Genomic DNA, 15,993 nt, shown 5'->3' on the forward strand with positions numbered 1-15,993 from the left:
GGTTGCTCGTGCATGACATAGCGTTGCACATTGACGATGCACCTGTTGTCAGATTACATAAGGGAATTTGTAACAGAGAGGGAGGAGAAGGCAGGTTTTTTTTTTTCAACAGGACCCAGCTAATCAAGATTACTTGAAGGCATCTGAAAGTTCAAAAAAACATGTACCTGGCTATAATAATTATTATTTTGCAACAATTTGTGGCTAGAGTTATACATGGAATTTGTCAAAGACACCTGCAAGGTTAAGAAAGAGCAGCAGCGTGCTTCATGTGAAAATGGTTGGCTGGCTCCATAATGGGCAGAGGTACAAATTAAAATGTCTTTGAATCTCCGGCTACTTCTTTAGATGGAACAGCATGACCAGTACTGTTGATGACTTTATGCCTAATTCCTTCAATGAAGGAAAGCTGAACAGAGCGACAGAAATTGCAGACTTTTCTTCTACTATAGTTTGCGGTTTTTGTGGTTTCTGAGGAGCTAGTGAAAATATACCTAAAGTGCATTCAAAACATCTCCATTTTTCCAAAGATTTGCGAAGTCAAGCAACCATTGAGAAGCGATGAAACAGAGAATGAGGATAACAATTGGGAAGAGTTACTACTATCTGGAGGGTTAAAATCTCTTTTTTTTTTACTTAACACTCTCTTGAAAAAACACTCCCTTCCATACAAGAAAAAAATTGAAAAATGAAAAGGATTGTGCTAATAACCAGTCATCTACAAGAAGCAAAGGGGACAGACATTAGCGACAATGAAAGTCCCAGGCCAGCGTCTTTTACAAGCTAACAAACCCACATCTGATGATAATGATAAAAAAGGTGGAGCCGACACTGTTCTTGTGGGTGAAACATGGTGCAGTGAAACTGAGGGGATGCTGAGTGAGAATGATGATAGTGAGTGTGAATACCATTGCCGGCAAATAAAAAGTGCAGCACTAGAAGTGGACACACTGCAGTCAATAATTATTGGTAAATCGCTTAACCCTAAATAGTATAGAAAAGTGCTTAGAATATTGTTAGTTGTTAACTGGAAGGGGTATTTTGCAGAATGCTGAACGCCGAATGTTGCATTTTACGCCACCTATAACAGTTTAGCAGTAAGGTTACCGTATACCTTTAGGGGTCTTTCGCGTCGAAGCAATGTAGCATGTCCGGTTTAAACTGTAGATATGTAAACCCCTATATCAAATTAAAGCTTATAGAGCTGGCTTAATCAAACTATATCAAGAATTTTGAAATTAAATGAATTGTCGAATTTTTTTACCACCTCTAAATGTGAGCATCCGAATCACCTTTTAAACGGCTACAAGTCAAGTGAATTTTGTTTTTCGCTAATTTAATTTGCTCCTCAGTTTCCGGTACACCCAAAGCGCAAAAAAAACGTGTCTGCGTTCTGTGATATTAAATTGCAGTGAAAAGTTACAGAACATTTTCGAATACCATATAAAAATCACTCGGAGAAAAAATATTTCAAAAGAAAAAATTTGCGACACGTCTTTGTTCCTTATATGTTAAACTAGCTACTGTCCAAAATTGAAGGTAAACAAACAAATTCCATTTGAGTTTTAGCAAGTGCCCCCTTCAAGTGAAAAAATTAATTCAAGAAAACAGCGCTAAAAATTCGACGATTCATTTTATTTCAAAATTCTTGGTATAGTTTAATAAGCCGGCTCTATATAAGCTTTAATTAATTTGATGTGGGGGTTAGGTATCCACAGTTTAAACCGGATGCTCTACATCGCTTGGACGCGAGACACCTATTAAGCAACAAACCAAGTTATGAAGGTCTAAGCACATTTCTTTTCTGTTTAGGGCTAACACTGATTATACAGACGGTTAGCTTTAATTTGTTGTTATGGCAGCCATTGCATTAAAGGACTTCTATAGATTCAACATTCGGTGTTCTGCGAAATACCCCTGCCGCTTGAAAATTAAACCTTAATTCTACTCGGCCTCATGCAAATAAAAATACTATCGGCTATACAATAAGGTACATTAAGGCGTACATGTAGTAAGTAAGGTGTCCTCTTGAAACCCACAAACCCATTTCAGCAGAACTGACATTCTTAAAGCTACATGGATGTGAGTGGGGGGTACAAAAAAATAACAAAATATTATGTACACTGTACAGGAAAATATTCAGGACGGGATTGGCTATTTATCGAGTTTTGATAGTTTTCTTCACGCTCAAAGTATTATTTTGTTGTTATTATTCTTTTTAGTTTTAAAGATGATTGAGGCGAACTGTCACTGTCTTAGGCAAATTTTGTTGATTAACCTTAAACCTCAGAGAAAAAGGCCACACTAACCATGAAACAGACTTAAAATATACATGTATCCTGGAGTAATAAATGAAAAAAAAAACTGTGTTAATTCACAACAATCAGAACAGAGATAAACTAAACGATCTTCAAAAATTTGCACAAACAAGCGAAAAATTTTGCGTACGCTTGATGTTATGATGAAAATGAGGTCACACTAATGACTAATTTTACATTCGCTTTTAACGTTCTTTGAAAAGGCATATCCTATCCTTTAAAGTATTCGTGTTTGTTCTCTGTGAAGATTGTCAGAAATAAACGCAAAAATTAGAAATATATGCGAGAAAAACTTGTTAGTAGTTTATGCTAGCTATATAATGACAACAAAGTGTTTAACGAGACGTTTGTTTTACTGACTATTTTACCTGAGAATCAAATTTTCTTACATGAAGCAAAAAGGTATGAGATTAGAAAATAAAACTCCAGGGGAAATAACGAACATGGACCGAAAAATGAGCTCAAGAGACTTTTCTGAAGTTAGCAGTAGCTTAAGTTAAACATGTCGCAGTGTGAACACTGCCAAAAAATAACTTGCAAAAGTCGACAGCAAAGTTTTGTCAACAAAATCACATATAAGACTTAAGCTTAAATATACTCGCCTCTTTGGAAATAACCAGTCCTTTTATTCCATTGCTGATTTTTTCGTTCGTTTTACAACGTTAAATGAGCAAAAAGTTTCACTTCAAGAGGAAAAATCCAACGTTTCTTCGAGGATCAGATCCGCTGTTTATAATGTGCCGCCTCTAGAACAGTCCTTTTTCGCCGCTATTCGCCTTGCTCTTTTTCCCGCTGTTGGAAAGCAAAATTGGACCAGATTAGAAAATAAAACGCCAAGGGATCGAAATAATGAACATGAACCGAAAAAAAAATGAGCTAAAAGGAAAACTCTAAAGTTAGCGGTATTAACTGCGTGTCAGCACAGCAAGAAATCAATTTATTGCAAAACAGCCGCAAATGAGCAAAGTTTTGTCTACAAAATCACATGAATATACATGTACTTGCCTCTTCTGAGAATAGCCAGTCCTTTTATTCCATTGCTGATTTTTTCGTTCGTTTTACAGTGTTAAGTGAGCGAAACGTTTCACTTCAAGAATGAAGAGGAAAAATCAAACATCTCGTCGCGCCGGAGAGTAAAATGATTCACCTCACGATCGGCGACGCTAAAAGCAGGAACGGTGGAACGGCGGAATTGTGGAAAATAACTACAAATCCTAAAGCATGGAACGGCGGAAATCACCCCAAATAAACTGTAACCTTGACCCTAACCCTTACCCGTTCCGTGTTCTTGGATTTGGGGTGATTTTCTGCCTTTCCACCGTTCCGGTTTTTAGGGTTGCCCCTTCAAGACTCACGGCGCCTGCTGTTTATGATCAATGCCCCCTTGATGTAAATTCCCGCCGGGCGTAGTCTTACTCTTTCTCCCGCTGTTGAAAGGTAAAATTTGGAGGAGATCGGAGGAGATTAAAAAATAAAACTCCAAGGGAAATTTTAAACATGGACCGAGAAAAAAAATGAGCTCAAAAGACTGCTCTGAAGTTAGCAATATTAAGCTCAAGTTTAAATTACACGGCGTGTCAACACTGCAAGAAAACAAGATCTTGCACGATACGGATAGCAATCCAGCAAAGTTTTGTCAACAAAATCACATGAATATACTCGCCTCTTCTGAGAATAATCAGTCTTTTTATTCCATTGTTGATTTTTGTCGTTTGTTTTACAACGTTAAGTGGACGAAACGTTTCACTTCTAGAGGAAAAGTCCAACGTTTCGTAGCGCCGGATCGGAGTAAAATGGTTTCACTTCAAGATTCTAATGACGTGCCAGTCAATTTGTTTCCTCCACCGCTAGACGTCCCGCTGTCGGACACATAAATTGACTTTGTATTTTGTCGCCTTTAATCTTATGTTTTGCTTTATTTTTTTCTAAAACGCAGTTGGCGATGCAGCTTCCCGCCGAAAAACAAGAAAAACGCGGGTTACCACAAAGGTTGACTGTGGCATTTCACAATGGCTTACATAAGGGGGCAGAAGGACGTACGGACGTACGCTGGACGGACAGTGACGTCATAACCAAACCAAAATTTCTCGCGTTCATGGGTTACCAAATTCTTTTAGCAATGGGGCTCCGCTGCGCGCGCCTGCGGCGCGCGCGAGAGCTCCGCTAAAAACATGATTTTAAGATAACACTGCATGATATTCTACTTAAGGTTCTGTTACGGAGTAAGAGAAATGAGAGTCACGATGCTCATGAGCATTGCGATGCACAGCAGCCAGGTTTCCCCTTGCCAGAGCGTTTAAATCAAGTCTTAAACAACGGAGTGCTGCTCTCATTATACCAGGGAGATATAACTGATGAGCGAGTGGACGCCATTGTCAATGCAGCCAATGAAAACCTTCAACATGGTGCTGGCGTGGCGGGTGCCATAGTACGGAAAGGAGGTCGTCAGATACAGGATGAGTCCAATCGATTAACAAAAAAGTACGGACCGCTTGATGTCGGTAAAGCTGCTTATACCAGCGGAGGTTTCCTTCCATGTCGTTACGTGATTCATGCAGTTGGTCCCAGATGGAAGGTACATGGAAAGAGAAAAGCATACTCCTCCTTCGCCAAGCTTGTCTGCGAAGTCTCTGGTGGGCAATGCAGTTAGAGCTTTCTTCAATTGCTCTTACGGCAATTAGTTCTGGTCTTTTTGGCATGCTGAAAGACATCTGTGCTCAAGTCATGTTCAAAGCGGTAGTGGAGTTTAGCGCAAGTGATGGCGTCCAATTTTGCACTCTCCGTGATGTGCGCATGGTCATCATTGATGATCCAACCAACAGTGTCTTCCAAGAAGAATTTGTCAAACGCTACCTTTCTAAAGAGGCATCACCAGGAACGGTAACCAACCATCAACGTCTATCTCATGAGGAAATAGAAACTTCCCCTGCCACAATTTTAAAACCAGATCCGCAGAAATTCAATAGAGCTAATTCAGTTGATTCAATGCGACGAACAGAGACTGAAGATAACAAGCCATCCGATGGAAAATCCGAACGGGGAGGAGAATTCGAGTCACCAAGTGTAGAAACTGCACAAGATGAAGAGAAACACGGTCAACGTGACGTATCCGATAATATCAAGGAAAGGCCACTTTCCAACCAAGGTACTGAAAATACGAACAAAGCCAACATACCATCCAGTGTTAAAGTCCAGAAACAGAACAAGAAGGAGTCCATAGCGAACCAAAGGACGATAATTCTGCCCCGGTTGAAACTTCACATAAGGATAACAAACGCATTCCTTCTAAGCATACATCTGGTAGAGGGAGAGATAATTTTGCTCCTACATTTCCAGGAAAAGACAGGAAAACGCCAAATGGAAGCTTCCATTTGCAAGGCCAGAATGTCGATGCTGTGAGAGGAAGAGGTATCACTTCCAAAACTGTAGCCCCCACGTCCTCACCACCTGGGCTTACCGTTATGGAACAGGGAAAACACCTTGCACGAGATCTCTGCAATCGTGTGAAAGAGGAACAGAAGACTAACGGTGGAGAGTCCTTTGAACTCAAGAATGGGACAGAGATAGCTAAATCCAAGACGAATTCTTTGTTGGAAGGCAGCCAATCTGAAGAATCTGAAAGTCAAAAACAGAATTTTGACAAAGTAGACGCCAGTGACAAATTCGAAGATTTAAGTCCAGAAGAACAGAAACCAGCAGTTCTGTCAAATTCATACCAGGAGAACGCCTCTGAAGATGCTTTCCCATCTGGAGAAAATCTATCAGACATGGGTAAAATCAAAGTAAAATCACCTGAGGGATCTGAAGCTCAAGAGGATATGAAACTCTCGACTGCTGAAAATGCAACGAATGTCAAACCTCCTCACAATCAATCTGCGAAGGAACTCACACACATTAACGGGGACGTAAAGGGTGTATCATACCCCGACTGCGACGCGGCAGACGATGGAGAAACGCCGACACATGATCCAGTAATCTCCCAGACCACGGAGAAAGAGTTGGTTTCAGTGATCGAAAGTTTGGCTAATGGTGAGTGACTTTCGCGCAGCCCCAAACCTATGCCCGATTTCCAAGCCTCGCCACAAGCCGTCAATAAAGGGGATAAAGACGCTGTAGGAGAATGAAGAGATGCCCAGTGGAGTCTCCGAGAAGACTCTGGCACAGGTATAAAGTCTTGTTTGTTCTTTAACGTTTTTGTGCGTGTATACTGATTTTGTTTGTTTGTCTTTTGTGAATATGTGTGCCGAGATCACCACAATATAAACATTTGCTGAGTTTCAAATGACATTCAAAGCTGGCCTTGCTGTTATTATTTTCCCACTTTTCTGTTAAATTCTCTCCAGACAAATTGCCTTATAGGTATTTCTTAGATTGAGGCAATGCCGCCAACGATTCTTTAATGATTAGCAGCCGATAAATCTCATCGGTTTTGATGATTCAGAGTACAGCTTAATGGTAGTCCAATGATTAGACATGTACACGTGAACTGGTTTGATGTCAGGTCCATTACACTTGAGATGGGTAACACTGGTGAATGGGCGAACCAAAATATTTGATGTGCTTGAATTTAAGCAAACATCCTGCTCACCCACAATGTTCACGGGGCCACTACTATTGCAAAAGCTGCATAATGCATCTCCTTGAGAAGACGAATATATCTCCACAGTGCGAGAAGGAGGGCCTTTTCAAACGAAATCAGCCCATTGGGTCTATGAGCTGGACAACGGAGACACAGCGTTCACTCCCTGGATACCAGGATTGTGGAATCAATTACGTCTATTTCCGTTTAGGCAATGGAATTCAAGGTAGTTTACGTTTGGTGATTAATAACTAAAATATGTAGTCATTTAAGCTAAGGCAAAGCAGCAAAGTTATTTGGTAAACCAGGGGTGCTTTCCATTTACGCAATCCACCCAGATGGAAATTTTCGGCATAAATACGAAATGATTTCGCTTGTCTTAACAGAAGATGGATAACATGCAAAATGCATGAACATAAGCTGTAAATCCCAAAGGAAGTAATAAAATGCATCACTTTGGTCAGAAGCCCATAATTTCAGAAGTACTCCACATGGAATGATGCGTACCATTTGATTTTCCAAGTCGAATTTCTGTGTTTTCCATGTAAATGGTTAGCACCCCAGTAACTGAATCGTTCTAATTGACATCTTAATTTGAGGGAGCTTGACTAGCCTGCCTAACAGTCCTTTCAGTTTCCTTTGAGCCAAGTGGGGCAAGCATGAAAGGCGCGCGAGGGCATTGTACTCTTATATTCCCACAATCACCTTGCTAAATGTAAACAGTTTTATCCTACATAGTTTTATTATTTGTATTGCCTTTTGCTAAGCGTGACATACCTGTGGACTAGCTGTTGCAGGTTGTACTGAACCATTGCTAAGAGTATGTTTCCCACGTTAAATAAAGTATCTCATCTCATCTCATCTCATCTCATCTCATCGCATCGCATCTCATCTCATCGCATCTCATCTCATCTCATCTCATTTCATCTCATCTCACTTCACTTCACTTCACCTCACCTCATCTTATCTAAATGATTCTAATGGCGACCGAAGGGCTCGGGGGATAACCGAACTACAGTTACTACAGTGCTTTTAAGATCATTTTCGTTGTTTTCCGGGATCATATTTTCGGAAATTTTTACATGTTTTTTCGTCCTTCAATGTTTCCTAAACTGAGGAGTTGAAGGCCACATGCAAAACATCCCACGGACTTCAGTAAATTAAAAAAAAAAGCGATCTAAAAAGCGCTATGGGTTGTGCCCCGATCCATTCAATTTCTCTACAATAGCCGGAATAAAACCTCAAAGCCTGATCGCTTTGTTTCGTGGATTGCTTACTATTCTTATTAGCAGTATTGTTTGCTGAATTAGAGCCATTGTTCGTATTAAGATTGACACCAACAAGAGGCTAAGTTTTTTATGTTACAATGATATGCTATTATCTGTTAGTTAATCGTCAGTTCCTTTAAAAACGAACGTCGAATTAGTCACGTTCTTGCTACTTATATTATTCAGGTAATTCTCTTTACTCTCCTTGCAGCTGTGGCTATCCAGACCCCAGCTATCTTGATCGAGTGAAGAGTCAGCTAGCAGAAAAGGGAAAAACACAGCTTCATTCGTGAAGGATGCCTACCGGATATTACTCTTGCGTGTAGACATTTTTTAAAAGACTTTATCAACGACTTTTCTCAAGCTAATTAAGCATGACATGTGGAGCTGTGGTCATACACTAGCACCTAACTTAAGATTAGTCTAGAAAAAAATGGAAAGGAAAGTCTTGTTTGTTTAAGAATGCATGCTTTGAGATTTTACTATAGAGTGTTTTCACTTGACGTCAAGGCGGCCATGTTGGTGTTCCATTACAAAAAAATGGCGGCCATGTTGGTGTCCCAGACTAAACCTCTGGGAATTGAACTCTATTTTTTATCCAAATACTTACTTTTGTTTCAGTAAACCAATATGCCCGGCAGTCACGTGAATGAAAACGCTCTATTGATTGCAAAAGTTGCCAGAAAAATCTGACCATTTTAAACTAGCATGAAACCACTAGGAGCCCACGTGCAGACCCCTTTTTGGTTTTAAGCAGTGATATGAAATCGCAACTAGAATCGCGCTTCTGTATTCCTCCGAATACAGAGGCAAAAGTGAAAATAAGTAGCCAGACCACAACTCAATAACACTTCCACGTGTACCAGGGATTTTATCATCTTTACCTGCATGGTTTGAGTTGAAAGAAAAAAGGATAGATTCTTTTTAAGCCCAAATAGTGCCTTACACCCCAAGCCATGGCAGGAGACCTCTATATTTACTTTGTACCGTGTCATACGTGTAAGACCTGTTGGATGACAGGGACGGGATACTGGGGCCAAAGTAGATCGATAACATAGTCAGGGATGGGCATCAATGAAAAAAAGCTTTGTTCGCTTGGTCTAACACGCAGTCGGGTTGATTTGATATCGATTTATTTGATTGAGTGATGCCCAGGAGGTGGTTACATCCAGTCTAACCTCTCGCGCGTGACTCCCTAGAGGGCTTAGAAAAGTAATCCCCATGAATAGTAGCTGGAGAATGTTGTGAAGGAACCAGACATGTACTTTTTGGTTTTCTTTTATTTGAGGATATATCCATTAAAGTCAGTGGATTGAACAAAACTCATCTGTCTTTCTTTTCTGAAAATCGCGAGAATCAGTAAAGGGTTTCCAGTTTGATGAATGAAAAATTACCTAGTGTGACATGCCCTGAAGTAAACATACCTCCCATGCAGTTTGTTGCTGAACAGCTGAACTAGTGTTCCATTCCCGTTTGTGCAATGCTGACTGCTGACTGACAACCTTTTGATCCTATTTATTTTAAATACCTGGTTTATTTGATTTACTGACTGACTGTGTTGTTGCTTGACCTGATGAATGGATGGATGGATGGATGGATGGATTGATGGATTGATTGATTGATTGATTGATTGATTGATTGATTGATTGATTGATTGATTGATTGATTGATTGATTGATTGATTGATTGAGTTTTTATGTAGTAGGCAAGAGCCACTTCGATGCTCAGGCGGTTTAAAATTTTGTGTTGAAAAACTGTTTTTCCGTTTAACAAAAGAAACGGTTCGTCCCGACGGAATGTTCCTGGAGAAGAGGAATACCTAGGAAAATATTATCTTTTTCTCCCTATTAGCAAAACGGCCGTAATTTTTTGTACAATATGTTGACTATACGGTCTGATTTTTTAACACGCAAATTTACTTCCTGAACTTCGGTACTTGTTTAACCTCAACATTTACGAATCCCGATTGTCTTCCCGGCATTCGGCATAAATATCAAACGGTACACCTCATTCCCGTTCCATTTCCTTTAGCAAAAAGACCATTACCTTCTTTATTCTAAAATTCAATTCAATTCGAAATCCAGAGACACTTGGTACGAGCGTGGCTCAACTTCCACTTTTTCCAATAATTGCTGTCGTCCATTTTTAAATTGTTCGCTTTGTGTTAATAAGCCATGGCTCGAAGTAAGTGTTTTTTCGACGATATTACGAAGGAACTGGAATGCTCTGTGTGCCAAGAGCAGTTTAGTGAAATTAAAGAACCTAAGATACTAAAATGTCTCCACACCTTCTGCAAGACGTGCTTGGAATCTTGGTTGCGACAGCAGCGTGAAGGAGAATTGAGTTGCCCGACGTGCCGTCATATCACCGAATGTCCTGACAACGACATAAACATGTTGCCATCTAACCTTTTCTGCAAGCGGTTGGTCGAAGTTGTGGAGGAGGGGCAAGAAGATTCACCGCAGTGTGGGAATTGTGAGGAGAAGAAATCATTAAAATTTTATTGTTTTGATTGTAACTGCTTCTTGTGTGAAGATTGTGCCGAGGCGCACAAAAAATGGAAAACCTTCAGGGATCATCATATGAAAGAAATTGGTAAGTTTAATTCAAGCGATGTTCAAGACTACGCCCAGAAGACAAACGTCTGTAAGAAGCATGAAGATGAATTAAGGTATTACTGCGATAAATGTAAACTTTGCATCTGTCGTGACTGCGCCATATTGGAGCATCGCGACCACAACATAATTTCCTTTGAACAAGGACTTGATAGGAAGAAATCGGACATGACAAGTAAAATGAAAGAGGTAGAAGCAGTTGGTAGTCTTTTGAGGAAAGAAAAGGAAACCCTCGAGAAAAGAGAACTATGGGTGGATAACAGCATCGATCAAGCGACGACTGAAGTCCATCGGTTTGCTGAACACTGCATAAGTTTAATTCGTAAACATGAAGCAACCATGACCGAAGAGTTATTGAAGCAGAAAGCAAGTTCGCAAGCTGAATTCTCGTCGCAGATGTTGGTCCAAACTGAATGAAAAACTGATGGATATAGACAACAGTTTAGAATTTGGTAGAGATGTTCTAGAACGAAACAATCTGCCCGAGATTTTAAACGTCGAAGAAACACTTGAACGCAGGTTTCAAGATTTTTTATCGTCGGCGGAAATTAGCCGCTCCACCGAGATGAATACCTCTGGAGTAAAGTACGTGCCTAGTGATGTGTCAAACATAGAAAACGAGTTAGGAAAGTTGTTTCTCACTTATACCGAGCCTTCGTTGTTGATTGCACGAGGCAAGGGACTCACAGAGGGTTGCCAAGGAGAATATTGCACTTTTACGATTGTCACAAAGGATTTACGGGGTCAGACAACTTACAGTGAAATTGATTACGTAAATGTTGAGATTCAGTCACCGGTGACCGGAAGAGTTGCGAAACCCAACATAACAGATTCAAAAGATGGCTGCTATGAAGTAACGTACAAACCCGAAGATGCAGGAGAATTTAATATTTGCATAACAGTACAAGAGGAAGCTGTTATGGGCAGTCCGTTCTTGTTGAAAGTGAAAGAACGATTGACAAAATCAAGAGAGAGCGATTTCATTGGTGGTCAGTTACCACTAATGCAGGAATGCAGCAGCAGAAACACCAGACAGGGGCAAAGAAACAATAGTACTGACAACGAAGTACAGCAGCCAGATTTCCCCTTGCCACAGCATTTAAATCAAGTCCTAAAGAACGGAGTGGTGCTCTCATTATACCAGGGAGATATAACTGATGAGCGAGTGGACGCCATTGTCAATGCAGCCAACGAAAACCTTCAACATGGTGCTGGTGTGGCAGGTGCCATAGTACGGAAAGGAGGCCATCAGATACAAGATGAGTCCAACCGATTAACAAAAAAGTACGGACAGCTTCGTGTCGGTGAAGCTGCTTATACCAGTGGAGGTTTTCTTCCATGTCGTTATGTGATTCACGCAGTTGGTCCCATAGGGGAGGGGGGGGGGGGGTGCATGGTAGTGAGAAGAGTATATTCCTCCTTCGTCAAGCTTGTGTGCGAAGTCTCAGGTTGGCAGCGCAGTTAGAGCTTTCTTCGATTGCTCTTACGGCAATTAGTTCTGGTATTTTCGGTTTGCCGAAAGACATCTGTGCTCAAGTCATGTTCAAAGCAGTGGAGGAGCGCAAGTGATGACGCCGAATTTAGCACTCTCCGTGATGTGCGCATGGTCATCATCGATGATCAAACCATTAGCGTCTTCCAAGAAGAATTTGTCAAACGCTACCTTTCAAAAGAGGCATCACCACAAACGGTGACCAACCAGCGACGTCTTTCTCTTTATCATGAGGAAACAGAAACTTCTTCTGGCATAAATTCAAAGAAAAATAAGCAGATAACACCATCTGGTAGAGGGAGAGGTAATTTTGCTCCTACATTTCCTGGAAAAGACAGGTCAACGCCAATTGGAAGCTTCCATTTGCAGGGACAGCATGGCGATGCTGTGAGAGGAAGGGGTATCTCTTCCAAAACTGTAACCACCACGTCCTCACCACCTGGTCTTACTGTTACGGAAGAGGGAAAACACCTTGCACGCCATCTCCGCAATCGTGTTAAAAGAGAATCAGAAGACTAATGGCGGAGAGTCAGTTGACCGAGACAGAGATAGCCAAATGAAAGACGAATTATTTACAGGAAGGCAGACAATCTCAAGAATCTAAGTCAAGAACAGAATATTGACAAAGTAGACCGCACTGACAAATGCGAAGAAAGAAGTCCATAAGGAAAGAAAAAAGGAATTCATCCAAATTTACACCAAGAGAACTCCTCTGAAAACGCTTTAACATCTGGAGAAAATATTTCAGACGTTAAAATCATTGAGGGATATGAAGCTGAAGACGATGTTAAACTCTCGAACGCTGGAAAGGAAAAGAACGTCAAACCCCTAGTTACGTATGTCCAGAAATGCATGCAATGGCCAATTTGGCAATTTTATGAAATCTTGCAACAGAGTTGACGATTTTGACGTATTTGGCAACTGTGACGAATATGACGAAATTTCGTCAAATTACCAAACTTATGCGAATTCAGCTCAGCAAATGTAAGGCAGCCATGTTGACGGATTTGACGAATTTGGCAACATTTCGTCAAATTCACTAAACTGCTTGACTGGATAAAGTTTGGCAAAGTTAGTCAAACATCCAACTTATGCCACTTAGCTCAACACGTAGGAGTTTGCCATGTTGATGACTTGATGTGACGGTTTGGGGGTATATGACAAATCTGAAAATTGAGGGAAATTTCGTTTCATTAACCAACTGCCCCTTAAAAAGAATACATGTATATCTTGTTCTTGAAACGTGATTCCTTAAGTACCATTGTAGTACCTAATTGTATTCCAACTATTACTTAACCTTTTCACTCGCAGAAATGAAAATGAAATAAAAATATCTGTTCTTTATTCTATTATTATTTTGGCAATCTTGCCAGTCAAGGTTTAATTAAACTGACTTGAAATTCTTCCAAACAGCTACTTCGAGTGCCATCAACCAAGAGAATTTTTTTTCTTGCATCAACTCATGACAAACGTGCAAATGATAATTGTTTAAAACCTCATTCTTTAAAAGTGTTCTAATATATGTGTTACTTAGATTTTCTTTATAAGACTTACCCAAAAATGAATTCAGACCTTTAACGAAAGCTAGCCGGCCGGTCATGTGCTGGTTACTTGACCCTAAAGGTTTGTACAGCGATTTACCTGAGTCCCTACAATGCCTTTTCGGTTGAGATATTTATTTTCATTGCATTTTGCATGGGATTTGGACATCATGCGCTTGCAAAAGCACACGGCCTTCAGGGACATATGTTTTTATGACACTTACCTCGATTCATTTCTTCGTTTTCATTTACATGCTGCCGAACTAAATAACTTTCCTTATCATTAGGCTTGTCTCACAGACTAACGTTTCACTTCTAAAACCCTTCGTTAAAATCGCCGCAACGCCATTTACAATTTTGAAAATCGCATTCTTTTTTTGAAAATGTATTCGTGTAAGGTACATTGAGTGTTCCCCGCGCACATTCGCTAGGTGATTGGCAAAGATTATAGTCACGCTATCTGCCAAGAACGTAGCGCAAATATTTGCGGATTTTTTTTTTTTTGTTTTTTTTTTTTGTGATTCCTGGGGAACGATATTAATAGGGCTGGTTGACAAAGTAATAACATCCATGCACCCCCATAGTCTATTATGGACACGTGTTTACATTAGTGCTAACTTTTGAGTCTGTGGATGGAATCCTATGGTGTGACTATTCAAATGAAATCTCTTAAGCAATACTTTTGCAGAGAGCTATTTGCTTTCAAAATAATTTTGCTATTAATCATGATATAGTTGCCATCTAGCTTAAAATTTTCTCCCGACTTATTTTTAAACTATGTAGTTGCCATAAACTGAAAGACCCTGGCAGCCCCATAGCCTATTCTATAACCGAATATCTTTTCAGTTTCACTATATGTATAAAAAGATATGCAATTGCATGCATGGGTATAGAGCTATGTAGTTGTTTGTATGTTTAATTACTGTTTCAATCAGTATGGTCTTATTTAGTTTGTCCTAGAGTGCTAGACCATGAACTGTCCTCTTCAGGAGCCCATAATCTCATGGGCTCCTGTCCTGATTGGTTACTGTTGGGAGAGTGTATTGTTACAAAAGACCTTAGTTTTCTTTTAACGGGTGAATTGTTCCTTATTGTGGGTGATTTGTAACGTAATCACCCATTGTAATAATAAGTACGTTCTTAAGCAAAGAACATTGATTACAAACGAGGAAATATGTGGAACAAAATGCTATTTTTAAACAGAAACTGGTAACCTTTATAGAAAGCGTATGTATAGTTTTACTACACATCACTGAATATTCAGGAGAATGTGTACCATAGTTTATCTTTTCTTTATAATAGTTCAGCAGTACCCGCTGTGTGATCAGATTGTCGTGGGCTCGATTCCCACTCGAGGCATCTGAATTTTTAAACATTTTTCTGTTCTTATTTTGAGGCATATCAGAGTTAACCTTGTCTGAAGACAAATATTTATTTGAAACATGCAGTATAAATAAAGAGCTGGGCAAAAACACAATAAGATAAAATAAATAATAAAACGTTTTGTTCTAGATCTAGGCTGATGTCTCCAAGAATTTTCTTTCTTTCTTTCTTAAATTCCTTTTTTTTTTCTTTTGGTCCTGTTCGTTTATCTGGTTTATTTGATTGATTGATTGATTGATTGATTGATTGATTGATTGATTGATTGATTGATTGATTGATTGATTGGTTTGTATGAGGTAGGCAACAGCCAATGCTCGGCGCTTGCTGTCAATGTTGTATTGAAAAACTAGTCCAGGTAACAAATGGAACGTTCCTCTCAACTTAATGTTCCTGGAGAGAAGGAATACCTACCCTTGTCTCTCTTTCAGCAGAGTAACCGGAATTTTTTGTAACATTTGTACCATCAGAGCTCTTTTGAGAAATAACAGTAACAATGATGATAATGATAACGATGATAAAAGTCTATTTAAAAAATGTGCTTTTGCACTAAACCTCATGAAAAGAATAAGATCGCTTATAACATAAAACTTTTTGTCATAGATTTAAGTTGATGTTTCCAAGAATTTTCTTTCCTTTTTTTTTTCTCCTGTTCGTTTATCTGGTTTATTTGATTGACTGTCTGGCTGATCGATTGATTGATTGATTGATTGATTGATTGATTAACTTTGTATGTGGTAGGCAACAGCCATTGCTTGGCGCTTGCTGTCAATGTTGTATTGAAAAACTAGTCCATGCAG

The 15,993-nt window shown here is 39.7% G+C and overlaps 2 protein-coding genes and 2 pseudogenes across 2 annotated transcripts in view; 3 read left to right on the forward strand and 1 right to left on the reverse strand.

Moving 5' to 3' along the window:
* Positions 1-9,498, forward strand: part of LOC146451117 (uncharacterized) — a 114,156-nt gene extending 104,658 nt beyond the window's left edge. Inside the window, exon 6 of the mRNA XM_085099542.1 lies at positions 8,377-9,498. Coding sequence (XP_084955668.1) covers positions 8,377-8,458 — 82 coding nt within the window. The 3' untranslated portion in view covers positions 8,459-9,498. The remainder of the gene's footprint in view (positions 1-8,376) is intronic.
* The window catches only part of LOC146451119 (uncharacterized), a 140,852-nt gene that overhangs the window by 80,356 nt on the left and 44,503 nt on the right, over positions 1-15,993 (reverse strand). The gene's annotated exons all lie outside the window — the stretch shown is intronic.
* LOC146451124 (uncharacterized) lies at positions 3,540-5,719 on the forward strand (annotated as a pseudogene).
* LOC146451125 (E3 ubiquitin-protein ligase TRIM45-like) lies at positions 10,326-13,382 on the forward strand (annotated as a pseudogene).

The sequence above is a fragment of the Pavona decussata genome, unplaced genomic scaffold, assembly GCF_977016875.1.
Source record: "Pavona decussata unplaced genomic scaffold, jaPavDecu1.1 SCAFFOLD_396, whole genome shotgun sequence".
In the NCBI taxonomy this organism is placed as follows: domain Eukaryota; kingdom Metazoa; phylum Cnidaria; class Anthozoa; order Scleractinia; family Agariciidae; genus Pavona; species Pavona decussata.